At 41.4% G+C, this 18,789-nt stretch overlaps 1 protein-coding gene across 3 annotated transcripts in view; it reads right to left on the bottom strand.

Annotated features, from left to right (window-relative positions):
* The window catches only part of rapgef1a (Rap guanine nucleotide exchange factor (GEF) 1a), a 32,914-nt gene that overhangs the window by 13,374 nt on the left and 751 nt on the right, over window positions 1-18,789 (bottom strand). For 2 of the 3 annotated variants that reach the window (XM_072681484.1, XM_072681486.1), the window contains exons 2-11: window positions 13,885-14,030; window positions 13,614-13,798; window positions 13,066-13,222; window positions 12,875-12,966; window positions 11,814-11,969; window positions 7,921-8,041; window positions 7,594-7,774; window positions 6,726-7,199; window positions 4,189-4,391; window positions 391-555 (exon numbers count right to left, since the gene is read on the bottom strand). In XM_072681484.1, coding sequence (XP_072537585.1) covers window positions 391-555; window positions 4,189-4,391; window positions 6,726-7,199; window positions 7,594-7,774; window positions 7,921-8,041; window positions 11,814-11,969; window positions 12,875-12,966; window positions 13,066-13,222; window positions 13,614-13,798; window positions 13,885-14,030 — 1,880 coding nt within the window. The remainder of the gene's footprint in view (window positions 1-390; window positions 556-4,188; window positions 4,392-6,725; window positions 7,200-7,593; window positions 7,775-7,920; window positions 8,042-11,813; window positions 11,970-12,874; window positions 12,967-13,065; window positions 13,223-13,613; window positions 13,799-13,884; window positions 14,031-18,789) is intronic. The other variant, XM_072681487.1, reaches the window with a different exon arrangement.

The following is an 18,789-nucleotide window of genomic DNA, read 5'->3' as shown; positions in this document are numbered from 1 at the left end:
TGTCCTCCCTGCTCTAACACACCTGACTAGTATACCTTATCGTTCCCTAGAAGGGTGGATTTGGTACCTTTCATCTTGGCCATTACAGTAATAAGATATCTGCATATTCTTATAATTTATATTACAACTAATACTGATTATTAATACTACAAAAAGATTTAATTAATAAAGCATTCATTTAGTAATTTCTTCTATTTAATGTTACAGTAAATAATTAACCATTTAGTTACCTAAAAATATTATTATAAAACACTAACCTGTGCTGGTGCATAAAAAAAAAGTATAAATAACAAATTTAAAATTGAAAGATGCACATTTAAAGGCCTGAAAGTCAGTAACGGTAAGAAAGAAAGTTAACGCGTGACTGTGAGGCAGGCAGATAGGACTCACCACGTGAGCAGGAGAAGAGGCCTGGCAGCCTAGAGAGGAGCTAGAGACGGACAGGCTGAGTGCAGCGTCCACCTCAGCAGAACCCAGCCCGCTGGCACACTGCTGCAGGTGGCAAGACAGAGAAGAAGAGGACGACGAGGAAGGAGACGCAGAGTGAGAGGAGGCCTAAATAGTAACGAAGAGTAGAGGAAGTCGGAGAGCAGAAGAGAAGAGCAAGTCGGAGAAGAGAAGAGAAGGTTTACCAGAGAAGGTTGGAGAAGAAAAGAGGTACATGGTAGTAAATTAATCAGACAAGCAAGCATGTTAGCAGAGACAAAGCAAATAGTTTACTTAAAAGGAGAAAAGTGCTCATGGGAGTCCATGGGAGGATGGCAGGGGGAAACAGCAGTGAGTAGCTATAAGCAGACCAATGAGTTATAGTAATTGCTTCCTGACCATGTCCTATAGGCAATAACATTTGCTACAATGATAGACTAGTGGCTACTGCTGTAGCACGCCTATACAAAGAGCTGACTGATTTTACCTACACCCGTCTCAACACACACCTGTGGGACATCCTGCTGAGTCATACTGAATGCATGAATGAAACATGAAAGGGTACAGCGAAGAAGAAAGAATGAAAGGTGAATCAACCAAAACAACAACAAATAAAGGCAACAATGTGCTTAAAAATGCCTAGCTACTGTGTCCAGCCCCTAATACTGGAGGTCAGTCTTTGCTTCAGGTTCTAATACAGATGGGGACTGAAAGAAGAGACAAACCAGAGACAGCTCAAGCTTTTCTCTGGGCCGACACTGCAAGTAGAGGTGTACGAAAATAGATTGAAAGTATATGTTAGATTTTTAAATTCAGTATCTATTCTCTAAAACACAGTATGGATTAATTCATTAATACATTATATGGACAAAGGTATTGGGACACCTGCTTATTTAATGTTTCTTCTGAAATCAAGATTTAAAGAGTTAATCCTGCTGTCTCTACTGCCCAGATAGGTCTTTCTACTAGATTTTAGAGCATTGCTGTAAGAACTTGATTGCATTCAGCAAATAAGTGTTAGTGAGGTCAGAATGTTGATGATTACCCCCTCACCTCAATCCCAACTTATTTCAGACGTATTGGACGTATTGGATTCCTATTCTACTGGCAGTACCTCTCTGGGTGTGCATTTGCTTATCTGTGTCAGCAATGGGTACAACTTAAAATAGCTGAATGCACGGATTTGAAGGGGTGTCCACAAACATTTGGACATACAGTGTAGTGTACATGTAAAGACTGGTGGCAGACAGTGGTTCGTCTGCTGTTGTGTTTAAATCCCGATCACAGTGGTGCACAGTGGTGTTCTGACTTTACCCAGATCCATTCATGCATATAATGGTGTTTTTAATTGACAGTTTTCTTAAATATTTTTTTTTTATAATATTGCAATATCGCCTTGTTTACAGAATCAAAATATATCTCATTACAATCAAACTTCTCCCCTGTATCATGATTCGTATAGTCTGTTTCTTGCCAATACACAGCCTAACTGCAACACTTTCTGATCTGCACTAGCTGGAGATCAAAGCTCAAACCTAACCTAACAGCTTTCTATGAACGAATGCCATCTGTCTGTGGTGTTGTTTGTCGACCTCTTCAACGTACATCACCAACGGGATTATTAATACTGATCACAGACATCAGAAATGTTCACAAACAACCCCACAAACACACGTGCACATGCAGGGGCCGAGTGAGGAGCCTGATGAAATACATAATGGAAAAAAAAAACAAACAAAAAAAAACACAATAACAATGACGCACCAAATTAAGCAGCCTGAGCTTTGCTTAGGCCCTCGGGCAACATTGTGAGTAATGAACACTGAGGGCTTCCCACCAGCAGCGTGTCATATCAGCCACTGCTGAATGTGGTTAATGAGAGTGTGCCTGCTGAGAGAAGGTAATCCAATGGAAAATAAGTATGATTAAATGCGTAACTGCTGTTTACACAGGGAGGGAGCAAAATACACCACTGTGCCAAAGTCTGGAGAATGTGAAAAGAAAGGTGCAGTGTTTATCAGGAAGTGTGTGAAGTGCTGGTGTGCAAAACTATAGTACGGGAGTGGATGTAGGAGTGTGCCATTGGGGTGTAAATCTCTGACCTCACAACAACTCTACAAGTGGACAAACATTGTAATATATTAAAACGTAATTATAATTTTGGAAATATATTAACACAGAGTATTTTATATACATGAAGAAAACCATTATATGGGCTTAAAGAAAGATTAGTCCAGATTCAAGAAATCTGCAGCGGTAATAATAACTCAATGATTATCTGTCATGAGAATAGTCAATTGTTAGATTGTCAGACTTTAGTCTTTTTAAAGTCATTTGAGAGTCTTTTCAAACTATTAAATTCGCATCACACCAGTGAAAACACCAACAAGGTCAGGGCCTTTTTGCTGTTTTTTTTTTTTTGAAGGAAAGGAAAGAACCTGACTAATGTTTCTTTAATTAAACGTATTTTTCTGTATATAACAAATGGTTAACACCCTCAACGAATAACTTTTAAAACATCTATATTTAACAGCAGTATCATTTCTTTGTGTTAAAAATAACAATTAATAACCATAAACAATATACTGACAAACCACTGTGTGTAGGCTTCTCTGGGCCGGAAGGATTGTGCTAAATTCAGGCAGTGTGAGAAGACACAGAAGCACAGAAAGTGGGATGGTGACCATGTTAGACTAAAGGCTTTCCCCCAAGAGACTACACAGTGGGAGGTGATTAAGGGATGATCATGTTTTCATTTTCGCTTGAAGCGTGACTGAAACAGGCCTGATTCATTCATTCAAACAGGCTAATCCAAGTGTGCATAATCCTGGTCCTGGAAATCTACCATCCTGGATGGTAGATGGAATATTTAGATGCATTTAAAGGCCTGGATTAGCTGTGTTAGATTAGGGTTGGTGCTAAACTCTGCAGGGTGGTCAATATCCAGGGCCATATCTGAACAGTCATGGGTTAACCTTAGTGAGTTTAAACCTTAGCACTGTTTGAATGTAGTGCGGCTTGCACAAATTTGTGACATACCTCCATAATGTTCACATCTAAAACACACCTGTTTAACAGGCATAGCAGAGAAATCAGTATATTGGTCAATAATACATGATTCGATATAAATACAATGCTTTATTCTTTTGGTACAATTTAGCAGTATTTTTTTTAAATAAAGTGCACAGTGCTTTTAAGGTGCAAGGTGCACGTATTTGTCACTGTACAGTGTGCACTGTACAGCGAAATGTGTCCTCCGCATTTAACCCATCTGGTAGTGAACACACACTCACACACACACATGTGTTAGGGGCAGTGAGTACACACACACACCCAGAGCGGTGGGCAGCCAACTCCAGCGCCCGGGGAGCAGAGAGGGTAAAGGGCCTTGCTCAAGGGCCCAACAGTGGCAGCTTGCCGAGCCCGGGAATCGAACCCACAACCCTGTTATCGATATCCCGGCGCTCTAACCGCTGAGCCACCACTGCTTTTGTTTGACTAAGATCATTGTTGTTGTTTATGGTTAGGAAAACCTCAATTATTTGCTTTATTGGAGATCTTCATATTTATTATGATCATAAAACTCAAACAGATGCTGCTGAATTGTCATAGTGAGACAGATGCATCAAAATGTGTTGATGCATTTTTACACCCCTAGTATGTTTGCAAGGCATAAAAAGAGCCAATACACAAAAGTGAGAGTGAGTGTGTGTGTGTATGTATGTGTGGGAGTGGAGAAAGCATCTCAGCACTAAAGCTTACCAGCTGTCTCTGTTTGGGTGGGAGTGCAGGGGGAGGGAGCGGCTCGTGCACAGAGTCGCTGCTGCTGAACGAGTCGTTAAAGCCGTACACTTCCTGTAAGTGTTTGTTGCGCTGTTCGTAGATGCTCTCGCTCTGTGGCGTCTGATAGAAGACGGATGGCTGTGGCTCCGAGTAGTCCTCCATGAACTGCATGTACTTCAGAACTGCGGGAGAGGAGAGAGAAAGTGTTAATGAAACTCACCACATATTCACGGTCACAATGTCACTTACAGATACACTCTGCTGTCTCCACAAACACACAGCACTTTTCCTTACTCCCCCATACCAAGATAGTGGATTAAACCAAGTCTAAGTCTAAACTGTAAGGTCAATGGTGATTTACCATTGAAATGCCTTTGTAGTCGATAATCTAGTCTTCTATGCACAAATCGATGAGCCAAAAGAACAAAACCGCTCAGAGATGAAGCGAAGGACATTGATTATCCTAACGAGGACATGTCAGGATCTGGGATGAATGTTAGCAACTTTGACAAGGTCCAAACTGCTATGGCCAGATGATAGGGTCAGAGCATGTCCAAAACGGCAATATTTAGCTGGTCAGCTGTGGCAATTAACTACTGACAGATGTCTGAGGGACAAATCAAAAAACCAAAGCTCAAAGTGGTATGGCAATGAAGGCTATTTCATCTGGGTGGAATCAACAAAATGGTTTTGTGTTTAATGATGGTTAAGATAAGATAAGATAAGATAATCCTTTACTAGTCCCACAGTGGGGAAATTCTCACAGCAGAAAGGGATAGCAAGACACTCAGTTACAAAAACGTAGATAAATAATTTACACTATACAGGAGGGGAACAAAAAAGTGCCCATGCTAACACCTGTCCACTATCAAAAGTATCTACAATGGGCACACAAGAATCTGGACTGAACCTGATGGCAATGAAAGAAGGTCGCTTGGTCTGAGGAGTCTAAGGATCTACAGCAGATCTGTTGTAATGTCTTTGTGCAAGATACCACAGGACACCTTCATACGTCTTGTAGAGCAAGCTGTTTTGGTGGCACGCAAATGACCATCAGCATATTAGGCAGATAGGTTTATATATAGGCTTATATATATATATATATATAAACACACAGACACTGAAAAAGAAGTGGGCCTCGACTGCTGAATAATGCAACAGCACAGTAACACACTGCTGCTGCAGGAAAATCTCCAATCCTCCAAACAGCAGCTTCAAAGAGAAGGAGAAAAACCAACGGTCCATCCACTTCCACTGTTCTGGCCTAATTATCACAGCACTTCGTCTTGTAGTTCTTAGAGAGACTCTCAGCGTTCGAAAATGACCACAGGGCATCATTTATAAAACATATACCAGAAGTGTCACAAGTGGAGCTAAACACAAGCAGTGCTCCACATGAGCTCCCTGTAAACTTCCCCATTATGCAGCACACAGCCGATGTGCAGGTTATTACATCACCTACCCGCCCCACCACCCTACCCCAACTGACGTCTGCTCTGAGGCCTATTCAGTGCGATCTCATTTCCTGTGTGTCCTGGGTTACGCCTCTGATGTATTCAAGCAGAGACACCAACAAAGGCATTATTCCCGATGACCTCACACTTGCGCTGACATCATCATTTCCCAACCCCTGTCCCCAACTGAGGGGCTTAAGAAAAAGGAGAGAATTGGAAAAACAGGCTTATGTATTGCATCATCTGTGGCAAATATTACACAAGAATTTCAACATTTGTACTGAAAGCCATGATTCAAGTTCGCTCGGGAATCAAGATTGTTCACTTTTCATGACAAAAGTTCTAACTGGCATAAAGCAATATCACATAACACTTTTACCCTCAAATAAATATTGCTGCTCCACTGAATGTAGCAGGGAGAAGGGTGTCTCGGTCACTGCCACTCTGGGCTGGAACGCTGCTTCTGAACTATGCAACTTTGGTGAAACTGCACAAGACCTTTCACCAGAACTGCTTAACCTGAGTCATGTGTGTACAATCCTGTAATATTACTCTGACACCTTCAGCCAACATGCTTCTTTCACTTTCAATACCAGCTCTGTATCTCTCAGCCTGACAACAAATACACATGTATAGTTTCCATAAGTTCCATAAGAGGAAGTTTTGTACAGGCGAAAGTGGTGAAAAAAAAAACACTCCTCAACTGTAGGGGGAGCCCATAGTCAAAAAGAAAAACCTCATTGTATTCACATATACCTGCATCTGTTCTAATGGGGTCTGGAGTTTATACAAGTAAAAAAAAGTCTAAACGTATCTGCACAGTATTGTACTTATTAAAATACATTTGATAATTAAAATATTTTTTAAAAATTAAATATGTTTTTTACCCAAGACCACTATGCTAATAAGTAAGCCAACAAGCTACCTAGACTGTTCTTAGCCACAATGCAACTCATGTAGCTGACTTGAAGAGATTCTCCATGAGGAGGTGCTATAAGTACTCAAATACCTTTTTTTTAACCATATCTTCTGTAGTTACTCCTCTTTTTAGACCATACTCACTGTGTCTGCTTTTCTTCTCAGGCAGAGGCGGGGGACTCAGGGGGATGTGATCGTTCTCAGATGAGATAAAGTCTGCCCCAAACCCTGTAGGAGCACAGGGGGATACTGTGGCAGCAGGCATGAACAAGGGGAAGGGCGGCACCTGCATTTCATCATCAGGGACGTTGTCGTACTGGGAGTGGAGTCGCTCGAAGTGAGCACGAGATGCCAGGCCGTCGAAAGGCGTTGGAGGGTTGCCGCTACGTCGCTTTTTTTCAGGCAGAGCAGGGGGTGCAATGATGTGAGACTGATTAGGGGGAACAAGTGGAAGGAGAGAAGGAGAGCCGTATGACAACGGGCTGGGACTGGAGGACGACTCCCGATGGGATTCAGGCAGGGGGCTAAGACAACCCCCTGCGGGTAGTGGGATCTGATCCACATTGGATAAGTCCTGACTAAGGAAGTCATAGTCGGGATCGTAGCTCTCTGCCGTATCTGAATGAAAAAAAAAACAGACAGAAGGATAATGAATATACACAAAGTAGACCGATCCAAGATACTCCTACAATGAAAGGCCAAAAAATAAAAATCAAAGACAATTTGTTGGCCGTGGTTTGCTTTGTTAGCTTTTATAGCTAATGAATGGTAATGTCTCATCAATGAATACTGTGCAAACTGCATGTGCAAATCACAACCTTGTCCCAAACTGCAGTGGAGATGTTTAACAACAAAAACTACAAAAAAGGTACGTTGCCTATTTTCATAGTCTGTAATTCAGTGTAATCTATGAAATTACTTAATAATTCAACAGGGTTTGAGATTGGTAATCCAGACATTTTGTGAACTGGATATTTGGCCAATCCCAACAGCAAATGACTTCATGTCTTACCTAGTGTCTCACAGCTAGTGTTGCGAGAGCACTGTCCGCTGTCCTGCTCCAGCGAAGACAACTGCTCGTCCGACTTGCTCAGCTTGCCCATGCTGCCACAGGGAGACACCCGTGGGGACTCGCCTCCATATGAATGACTGCCGCCAGAGAAACGCCTCTGTAAGGCATCTGCATCATAGTTCTTAGGATATAGACATAAAGAGCATTATTAATACAATTATATGGTGTTACAAGTTAATCACGGTTCTAGATGACACGATTAGTCAGCACTTTTTCATGGCTATGCTTTCTTGTATTTTGATGTAGAGAAGTCATACTGATGGTCACCTGTCTGCAAATGCCAATCGGAAGACTAGATCCGCTCGTGGTGCGGCTCATTGGTGCAACAACTGCGACTCGTGTAGGAGACGGGGCTGACTGGCGCTTCTTAGGAGGAAGAGCTGGGGGACTGAAGAGGGAAATAAGAAGTTTAATCACATTTCCTTTCTACTTCAAGCATGCCTTTACAGTTCACTGGTACATAAGAAGAAACACACAGCTGTCAGGAACTAGGCTCCCAGTCATCAGAATACATTAAATATTAATGAAGAGGACAAATATATATGTCTGCAAATTGAAAGTCAATGGGATGACTTGAAATAATTAAAATACATTCGATCCAGGACTCAGTCTATCATAACTTTCATAGTCTCCATTCCAGTGGTAATGACTTCCACACTGATGTCTGGATCAAATGCAGCTTCAGTTTAAAACACATGGAATGAAGAAGCTATTCCAGTGTAAGGCCAAACAACATAAAACCTGATTCTGTATGTATGCAACAACGGTTATCCAAACTCATTTGTTTGTTAGGACAAACATTACTTTTTAATAATCACTAAAGTAAACAGTCCAACAGTCATTCAGTTTAATAGACAGAAATTGTTCCAATAACAACATTAATAAAAGTGATATCAGCTTAAATAGCTCGTAATTTACCTTTTACTTGTGTCCACTTATTTTGATGTGTGTGGTTTTATGTACCAAATATTTTTTAAACCATTTCCAACCTCTCTTTACCTATTAGTAGTAAAGTGGCTGTTATTTGTCAATGTACCTTTAAGACTGATATGTAAATGACCTGACTGGCTTCCCTGTATTGTCTCTTCATTCTCTATTCAAAAAGCAGTCTGTGCTGAAACTTCAGGGTGAATGGGTGGGGCTAAACTGCTCTTTCTACATTGACTTCTATTAAAAGCTAAAAAATGAGTGACAGTGACAGTGATCTGGAAAAAGAAGAAAATAATAAAAATGGTTTAGGAATCTTACACATTCCCAGCCTTTCGTAGAAGCTTAGTATGAATCTCTTTAGGTTGCACAGCATTTCTTAAGTACTGGCAATAGCCTTAAAACGCAGCTGCGTTAATTATGAAAATGAACCGTGGCTGTGAGTTCTATGAAGTGCCGGAAAGAAACAGCCCCCACCCCCGCCGCCCCTCCTGTAAATGGGGAGGTGCTGCTGACACGCTGAGAAGACCCATAACGCTCGCTCACCCAGCCCAGCTGACACACAGTGAGACCACAGCGACCACAAGGGAGCAAAAGGTGCCACTAGTATGCAAAAGGCAATGAAGGTACTGCACACAGACTCTCAAATTATCTCATACTATCCATTCAGTGCTCACTAAAAATGCCTAAAAAGCACTTCTCTCCGAAAAGCTAGAAATGAAATAGAGAATTAAAAAAAAACCTGTCTGTCTGGCACTAACGGGTGCTGAAAAAGCTGTAGTGGCACTACATCCAACTGCTCATGTACTTCCAAGGTCTGAAAATGAAACAGGACCCACCATATGGTGTATTTTGAGACATCCAGTAAAACAAAAAGCAGGAAATTTCATGCTGTCATGGCAATAAGCAAACAAACAGTTTCAGGTAGAGTGAGCTGTTCGTACACCTCAGTAATCAAACATCTGACAAGCTCTTACTTACAGATGCCAGAACACCGACCAGGCTCTCTGTTTAAACTTCCATTCCTGACCAATGAATAACACAGGCCTCAACCCGGGCCCTGACTGAAGAACACTTACAACCAATTTTAAAAGTAGGCTAAATCACCATCCTAAGCACATTTCACATCAGGTCTACTTGATGCTCTTGTGTCCAGACATAGCATCAGTCACTTCCTCTGTCTTTCTCCACCCCCCTCCCCTCTTTTCTGCATGAAAACGCAATCAGCCTGGCAGAATCACTTCTTAGAAAAAGGCCTGAGAGACAACATCAGTTTGCCAGAGGAAGTGAAGTCTGCATAGCTAGCTCTGGCTGTGCTGCACCCTAGACAAAGACCCGAGTTCTCAAGAAGCACACTATTTATAACAGCCTCTTTCACACCTTCCCTTTTAGGCTTCTTGTAAACAATCAAATTCAAACAGTGAGAGCACATGTAACCATCTGGAAACCATGCAGCTCAGATATGGTAACAGAAGCTGTGCCCGGCCCGGCGGGGCAATGCTCACTCAAACAACGTCCACCGAAAGCAACAAACTCTCTGCATGCATCCACTGAACTGAGGAAGAGTTTTAAAGAGGCTTTAATTCATACTAATAACTGAATAATACACTTTTTGTTAAATAACTGAATATGAACTGAATGAATATATTAAAAGGTCTTGAGGTTCTTGTCTCTGAGCTCATTCATTTCACTTAAGCCTTAAATACTCTTAAAGACGATTAGTTATTTATTTCCCCATCCACTGGTGCGTGGTGATGTAATAAAAAAAATCTGCTTCAGAGGCAGCTGAAGTCACAGATGAAAAAGTCAAAAACGTTTATATGATATGAGTAATCATGCTAAATATGACCAATGACACAAAATGTTTTTAATTCAAATTGACTTTCAGGTAGATTTTTAATTCAGTATGATTCAGATTTAAGATGCACAATATAGCGTTTCAGCATCGGCATCACAACATAGGCACGCACAATAGTAACTGCCACCACCCCCCCACCCCACCCCACCCCACCCCCTCTGCAAAACTACAACTTGCACAGTTCTCACTTTCTATAAGGACAAACATACTGGGACACCTGCTAATTCAATGTTTCTATCCAGCTTTTCTTGAAACAATTGCTTCTAGTGTCCTGTAAGTAAGGCCTATTACTGTACCTATACTATACCCATACCTATACTTTGCCCATGCCTGGCATTAGGCTTGGTGCCAATCTTCATTGTTCATGCACATTTGCTCTCTAGTTCTCTGACACATCTGTGTCAGCAATGGGTGCAACCTAATAGTAGCTGAGTGCAATCGTAAGAAGGGGTGTCCACAAACACTTGAACATACAGTGTGCCTACAAGCAGCAGATTAGATCTGCCCAATGTCATTTTTTTTAATATTCTCAATATCATACAGCCCTAAATCTGATAAAGTATGTGTTAACCCCTTAAAAGAATCCCCCTACACTTTCTGTCCAAGTGTCTAGCCATCAAATCTGCATAGTACAAAATATTACCTCAGACAATAATTTTAATGTGTTTCTCTACATTCAGAAAGAAACATATTTGAAAATCATTCAAATAACCATTGAAGCAATTGGGCACTTGCTGAATTTCATGACCATATGATGAATATATGATGGAAAATGTGGCTACATAACAGTCTAATACACAATGCACTGGACAAAGAGGAATGATAATGTCCTAAGATGTGTATAGATCTGTATATCCATTTATCCATCTAATTATTTTGGCAGTTACATGTCATTTTGCTCTCCCCAATGCTTTCCACAATCAACATGTGGTCAAGTAACAGCCTCTAAAAACTCCGCCCACGATAATGGTAATATAGTACTACAAATTCCTTGAAGTACCACTGAAAGTGTTCTACAAAATACTACTGAAATTCAGTGACTGCCCAATGGTTTCTCTTAATGTGTTCTGAATCTACAGGTTTCTGTTCCTTGTTCAGAGTAACAGGAACCGAATTGAAATAACTAGCCCATGGTAGGTAATGGTGCACCATAGACAGGACAAGTAATGGCCAAGTACTCCTTTGAGGGGTCATCACTGCATTATTAACGCAGAAACACCATTCACAAACATGGTCTGGCCACGTAACCAGAACAATTATGGAAACGAAGGCCTCAGCAGTTGGCTTGATTCTCATGAGCAAAGGGGGTGAGAGGTAGCAAGGTTTAGTATGTGGAAAAGGCTGTAGAGTTCTGATTCAAAAGCAGCTCTCTTACCAATGCTCGGGCACTTTGAGTCCGGGCAGCGGAGGTTTGGGAGGAGCCACCTCCTCAGTGGAGGGCACGTCCGTCAGGACCTCGGTGGAATGGCTCAAGGCAGAGGAGTTTGTCAAGCTCTCATCCTCCGCCTCTATAACAGGAGGCTCTGGGACACTGCAATTATCATAATCAAGTTAGCACAATATTAAGAATTTATGAAGCATGTGCCTTCCATCACTTGGGCGCACTACATAACACTGTGCAGTTCTCTAGGCATTTAATTTAAATGCTTATTGTGGTGGAACTGCAATAAAGACTTATGTCTGTATATGTACTTACATTATATGGGCAAAAGTATTGGGACACCTGCTCATTCCTTCTGAAAGAGTCTGTTCTGCTTTTGTTGGGAGTCCAGGGAAGGCTTTCTACTAGAATTTAGAGCATTGCATTGATCTAGTTGCATTATGAGCGTTAAGGAGGTCAGAATGTTGGAACTCCTCCCAAACGCTCTGGATGCAGCATCGTCATTACAGAGAGTAACAGTTCCACTACTCTACAGCTCAATGGCAGGGGGCTTTATACCCCTCTAGAGCACACCTGGCATTAGGCATGGCGTCAATAGGTTCATTTGTATCTGCCCCAAAGAGTTCTATTCTCTAGGCAATATTTCTCTACAGCGACTAGACAAGCTCTATGTGTGTGTGTGTGTGTGCACATTTGCACATCTGTGCAACTTAAAGCAGCTGAATGCATTCAGTAAAAGGGGTGTCCACAAACATTTGGACATTTAGTGTACGTATAATCTGTATAAAATTACACAATGACAAAGCAACAGCGTTCGCTGAACTTTAAGAGATTATGTCTAAAACCAAATTAGTCCAATTAATGTTTGCATTATACTAATGATAATTATCATACAAATAATTTAAAAATATAATTAATTTGGAATTTGAATTAAATTTTAGGCAGTAACAAAAAATATATATTTTTAGTAAAGAAACTTCAGTTGCGGTGTGGCTCAGAAAAGCAGGCTTAATTTGTGGGTGGAAAGCATATCCATGACCCCCAGTGCTCTCTACCTGTCTGAGCTGATGATTGACGGCACAGGTTTGGCGTTGGGCGAGGTCGGGGAGGGGTGCTCCTGTTTCTCCTCGACCAGCTTCACCAATTCCTGCAGGAGACCACAAGCAGAACCATGAGTCTATAACATCTGTACGAGCTCGCAGCCTAAGAACAGATGTACCTTGATTAATACTCAGAAGAGCTTTACCTTCACACTATCCAGCACTGCTTTGATGATGGTAGTGACTGTCCCAATGGTCTCCTTCTCTTCTAGATTTATTCCCTCCAGCATCACCTGATCGGACCAACGAATGAGGTTCCCCAAACTCTTATAAACTCGGCTGAGGCAGGAGGACACAGACGAACTGGACAAAGAAAGACTCTGGGGTTATACGTTGATATCTTTACTGTAGGGATAAATTATATGTACCCACTTAAAAAAAGTATGAGTACAGCGATCGTTTTGATAAATACTGTAATAGCAATTGGCTTTAGTTTAAAAAGCATTTGTAACTACGAGTGGTGTTAAACAGTTTGATTAGTTAGAGAGTTCATTCACCCCCTGCTGTCTCCTACAATATCAGCACTGTACAGGCCTGAGCTGCAAACCTACAGCCTTCAGCCTAAACACATGGTGTACACCTGGATCTCTATTAGTACCGAGGACCTAACCTCTCAGAAGAAGAATGAATTATGGTTGGTAAAATGTAGCTGCTGTTATTATGTTGGGAATGTGGGGTATACAAAGGCATTTACCTGTTCTGAACCTTGGGGTCAAGATGTGCCAAAGGTAAGATAGCCTCCAGTACTTTACTGGCCGAGCCAGGAAGCATCTCCAGGACTTTTCTGTCCACCGCCATCTTGTCAATTATTGTCTTGAAGTAACGCAAGGCACTGACCACATCTTTCTCCTGATCGTCCAGTCGATTGTTATTCTGAACCTTTGAAAAAAGAGAGAGGATTTCAGTTTAAGCATTAATAATGAAATCAGTGATCACTAAATATGCACTGCATTTACCAAAGGTACCTTAGTTACATGCTGCTCAGGATTCTTGACACTTCGCTCCGTCTGAGGCTTAGATGTTTTCTTTGAAGGCGTCCTCTTGGTCTTGGGGGAATGAAATTTGTCTATCAGCCTCATTGTGAAGGATGACAAGTGAGAGCGTTGGGAGTCTGGAAGGAAAAAAGGAGAAGGGGGAGGGAGAAAGTCAGAGAATGAAGAAATGAGAACGGGAGAAGAGAGAGAGAGGCTCAGCAAAGGATTTTATGATAACCAATAATTTATGAAAGGATAGGAAATACTAGTCTTAGAGGAAATATCTGTCCTCACCATTGCACAGGTCTGTATATATTCTTGCATGCAGTATTATCAGTGTTAAGTAGGCTTATATACTGTATGGTTTCACTCCTAGTTCATTCATACGTAATATGTGTAATAAATTAATAACAGCATTACATTTGAGTCTTTTCTGCCTCTGTACTTGTGACACTGAGCAGTAATGCAATAGAAGAAAAAGAAGAAGTGGACGAGAGTAGCCACTCTACCCTTTGACTTAAATCTAAAGCAGAACAAGTATATACAGCCTTTTAAAAGCTACATCCCCTCCCTCAGCGCCTGCTGCAGCATGTTTAATACAGGCCTAACTCCCCATTCTATTAACCAACTTTAAATCAAACTGAAGCATGCAAAGGGCTGTAGGCTGTGTCTCATAACTCCTCCCAGCATGTAAATACAGGGAGCCGCTTTGCGCTTAACAGCAGTGTGAGATTTCAGCCTTTTGTGCTCGCCGGGAAAGCACACGAGGGAAGAAGGAAGGGAGCAAGGCCTTTGTGTATAGTTAAATCCTCTTCGACTGTGAACAGAATTGGTCACAGTGGGACCGCTCGAACACTTGAGCTGAAACCCGCCACACTGGAATTCTGACGATGCCACTACTGTATGGTGAACAAAACCATTTAGGGGAAATTTCCTCAACACAGCGTTTGTGGTTAACGTGGGTTTTCTGTGGAGTTTCACGTCAGAGCCCACATGTAGCACCTCAAAGTAAGCGTGTTAAACTTGGGCCAGCCCACATACAAGTACGCCTTCAGGTATCCTGTGTAATATTACAAAATTAGAACAGAAAGTTTGTGATGTGAAATGAAGTAACAGTGGATTAATACTGAGGTTAAATGGATATGAAAGCTCTTAAAAATGTTTTAATACATTTATGTTAAATTGATGTACCTTTTAAGGTTTATAAGGGTAAATAGTACCAATATTTATGACAAACAAATAGGAAACCCATTTAAGTGCTTTCTAGAATCATTTTAAAGGATCTTCTAGGATCTCTAATGTCAAACTAAATGTTCCTTGACTTATTTAAACACATGGAGTTTTTATTTAAAAGAAATCCAGCCTAACCAAGTCGGAGCTAGAAATCAGGCCTGTTCCAACACAGTCCTGGCTCATTATATTTTCACCCCCAAAATTTACACACATCCAGCCCAGTCTTTGTCAAAGCAAAAGTCTTTGTCAAGGCTGGCAAAACTCAAAAACTTCAGCAGAGTTGTTGTTTCCTTTAAACAAGCTGCTGAAACTCAACTTTTGGTTTCAGAACCAAAGAAACATCACATGGAAACAAAACAAAAAGTGCTGTAAATGTAAAAGGTTCATTAAATGTCTGTTTAATGGTAATAACTGTTTATAACTGGTTTTATTTACTGGTTGTTTAAACATTAAACATTTGGTTTTTATAAACTATGCAATCAAAAACAGTAGGCCGCCAGTAAGCTTCATGGTATTGGTGCTCTCTATTGCAGATACAGATACTGTGTGCAAGTGCAAGTACCAGCGCCGATTCCGGTACGGTATCAGTATCGGTGCAACACTAGTGTTATGGTTAAAAATCTGGCACACGCCGAAGCAAAAGCCAGGGAACTAAACAAGGATCCATGCTAGGCTACATGCTCAGGTAAACGCTACCTTTTACCATCTCTTCGTTTCAACAGCTGCTCCCTCAAAAACAAACTGGACTGCCACAGATGACTACCAAACTTGAGCTACACACATCAAAAGGGAAAGCACCAGCTTATTGTTTTTTTAACGGTAAGACACAAGAAAGCCAAACCTGGGAAAGTTAGTGTGGGCGAGCCTAAAAGCCAACTGGCTACAATATTCTCAGCTTGCTACCAACAAGACAGCAACACTGTCCAGTAAGACTCTGGAATAAGTACAGTGTTAAAACTACATACGTTATAATATGCAGGTTCTGGAAAATTTCGCTGGTCGCATAAACCAACCAATACATGCAGAGCTTATTTTTTTGGTCCACAAGAAAAGTAAAGTAACAGGGTTGTAATTAGGCTTGATAAACAACAGGTGAGTATTTTTCACCTCATCTTTCCAATAGTCACATATTTACTATGTATACATCATTTAGCTTAAACTACTTCAAATAAACCCTAATTTGGCTTGGCTGAAATTTATTATATTTATTATACCATAAGTTATCATACATTATAATGTTGCAGTAATAAACAAATGTATTATTGTTAATAATAATAATGATAATAATAAACTAATAGTAAAAATACATTTTCTAAACTCCAAATAAATCATTTAAGCATTCAATTGGTTCTTTAAACTAAAATAACTTCTTTACTAGAAAACAGAAGTCGACGAACATGGTATTTATCATCACCTTTACTCTGAAGAATCACTTTGCATATGCATACTGAGGGTTTCACCAGACTGTGTTCATGTTTCACCATTTAGCAAATGTCTTTTGCCCCAAGTACCATTCATTTCACTACTGCAGGGGCAGCCCCTGTTACACTAGTATTCAGCACTGTGCTCCAGGCCACACCAGCAGCAGAAAGCCTCCGAAATAGACCCCATGCCCTCTTGAATGCTCGGCCCGTTCTCTCAGTGCTAGGTTAGGAACACCACAATAAGAACTGGTCCAGACTCCTAAATGTAACACTTTTCAACAGAGAAGTGGAAGTTGCTATTGTTCTGAGCCCCACCAGGTCATATCCTGGTAGAGCTACTGCAAACGTATGCCGAACTGTGGCGAATGAGGCTGCTGGAACAGGTGGGAAGTTTTAGGTCCTATCTTGCTGATCAGTCAAACTGATAAGATCATTATTCTTCTCTTCACAGGTGAAATGACCCACCAAAGCCCACTTCCTGAGGGATGTGCTCGACTGATGAAAGCTAATGGTAAATGAAGGAGGAACTGCATTCTGCGCCTTCCACCGAAACAGAGGAAGTACTCCACGTTGCTTTCTAAAACAGCCTGCGACTTCTCATTTGCACACTTTCACAGACTCGGCTAGATTTGGTTCCGCTCATTGGCTGACCCTGTGTTGTTGTTGTTTTTTTCGAAAGGCTTCCTCAATAGTTAGGTCCTGTCCAGAAACATAAATTTGAACCAGCTGAACAAGTTTAGACTTCAGTTTTTCATTTTCAACCACAGTTTGCTGACTCATACAACATCCAAATGTGTGCCCTAGAGGGGAAAACAATTACCAGAGGTAAACCCAGTCATTCAGAGTGGTTTGATGTGAAACATGCCATTCTAGTCGGAACGTCTTACAAGGGTGGTGAACGTGGTGAACCTTGGAAAAGCTCCCTCACGGAAAGCTAATGAAAAATGGTCTTGAATACACGGTCTAATCGGAGACACTGCTTTACGATAGGCGAGAAAGTTTCAGCCTTAAATCTACCTCTCTAAACAACTACATGCACATCTCAACGCTTGAATTACGCAGCAATGTCTGTCTTTAACTTCCCAAAGAAAAAATAGCAACCAATGATTTCAGCATTTGTGATTCTCTTCAGCTTCGGTGTGGCAAGCCAGACGAAAATATCAGCCAAACTAGCTGATGCAGCTAATAATAGGACTGCTACTGTCTTTAAAATGTCCCTGTGAATCAGGGTGCTTTTAGCAGGTTAGCAGTTCAATGACCAGGGATGATAAAAACAAATACTGACTTCTGTGTGACAGCTTCCTAAACACCACCCATCAGGACTGGCGTGGTCTTAATAAGGGACCAACAGAATCGATTCACGAGATAGAGATAGCATATGGATGGGTATTGGCATTAGGACAAATGCAGAAATAAACAAATGAGATTGGATCCCTTAACAATCCTAATCTGTCCCAACCCCCCTCACACACACTCACACTGTAGGCAAGTGTTTAAATAGCTTAAGTACCATCGTCAAATACAGTGGTTTCCAGTCCTGGTCCCGCAGGAGACCCCCTGCCCCGCACATTTTAATGGTCTCCTTCTCTAACACACTACCATCAACTCAAAGAGGGTTAGTTAATGAGCTGTTCAGCTGGGACGGATTTGTTGGGAGCAAGATAAACACCAACATGTGCAGGGCAGGTGGTCCTCCAGGACCAGGGTTGCGAATCACTCGTCTCACACTCACAAGGTCAATGCCAGCATCTGAAAGCAAAAGGAATAGGACTTTCCTAACCAAGCAGAGTCCTGTAATCATTAGGACTGGCTCATATTACAGCTTCATCACAAGTGTCTTTCAATAGGAGGCTATGGTCCTGGCTATAGGGCCTCAGTGGGCCCTCACTGGCAGTGCTGACAACCCAACCAGCCATGGGTTTATTCTACTTTCACAGAAACTGTGCTTATACAGCGTAAACAAACCAAACTAAGGAGGAAAAAAGGGATCAATAACCTTCCTGTAAAGATTTGCCCATTACAGCATCACCTCTGGGCCTTCTCCTCTAACTTCACTGCATATTCAGCCTGTAGGTAAGAGGGGATTCACTCAACTGGGTCAGACATCAGACAGGAAGGCAGCTAGCTAATGATTAGTGGAACATTTGGGGGTACTGGGGGTACCTAAGGTCTTACAGATTTGTAGCATACAATGCCTTGCATCTGTCAGCCACCTTCAACCAGCCAACCAGCCAGCGTT

Source organism: Salminus brasiliensis, chromosome 6 (genome assembly GCF_030463535.1).
Source record: "Salminus brasiliensis chromosome 6, fSalBra1.hap2, whole genome shotgun sequence".
In the NCBI taxonomy this organism is placed as follows: domain Eukaryota; kingdom Metazoa; phylum Chordata; class Actinopteri; order Characiformes; family Bryconidae; genus Salminus; species Salminus brasiliensis.
Note: the sequence above shows the minus strand (reverse complement) of the source record. Positions and strands in the feature narration are given on the sequence as shown.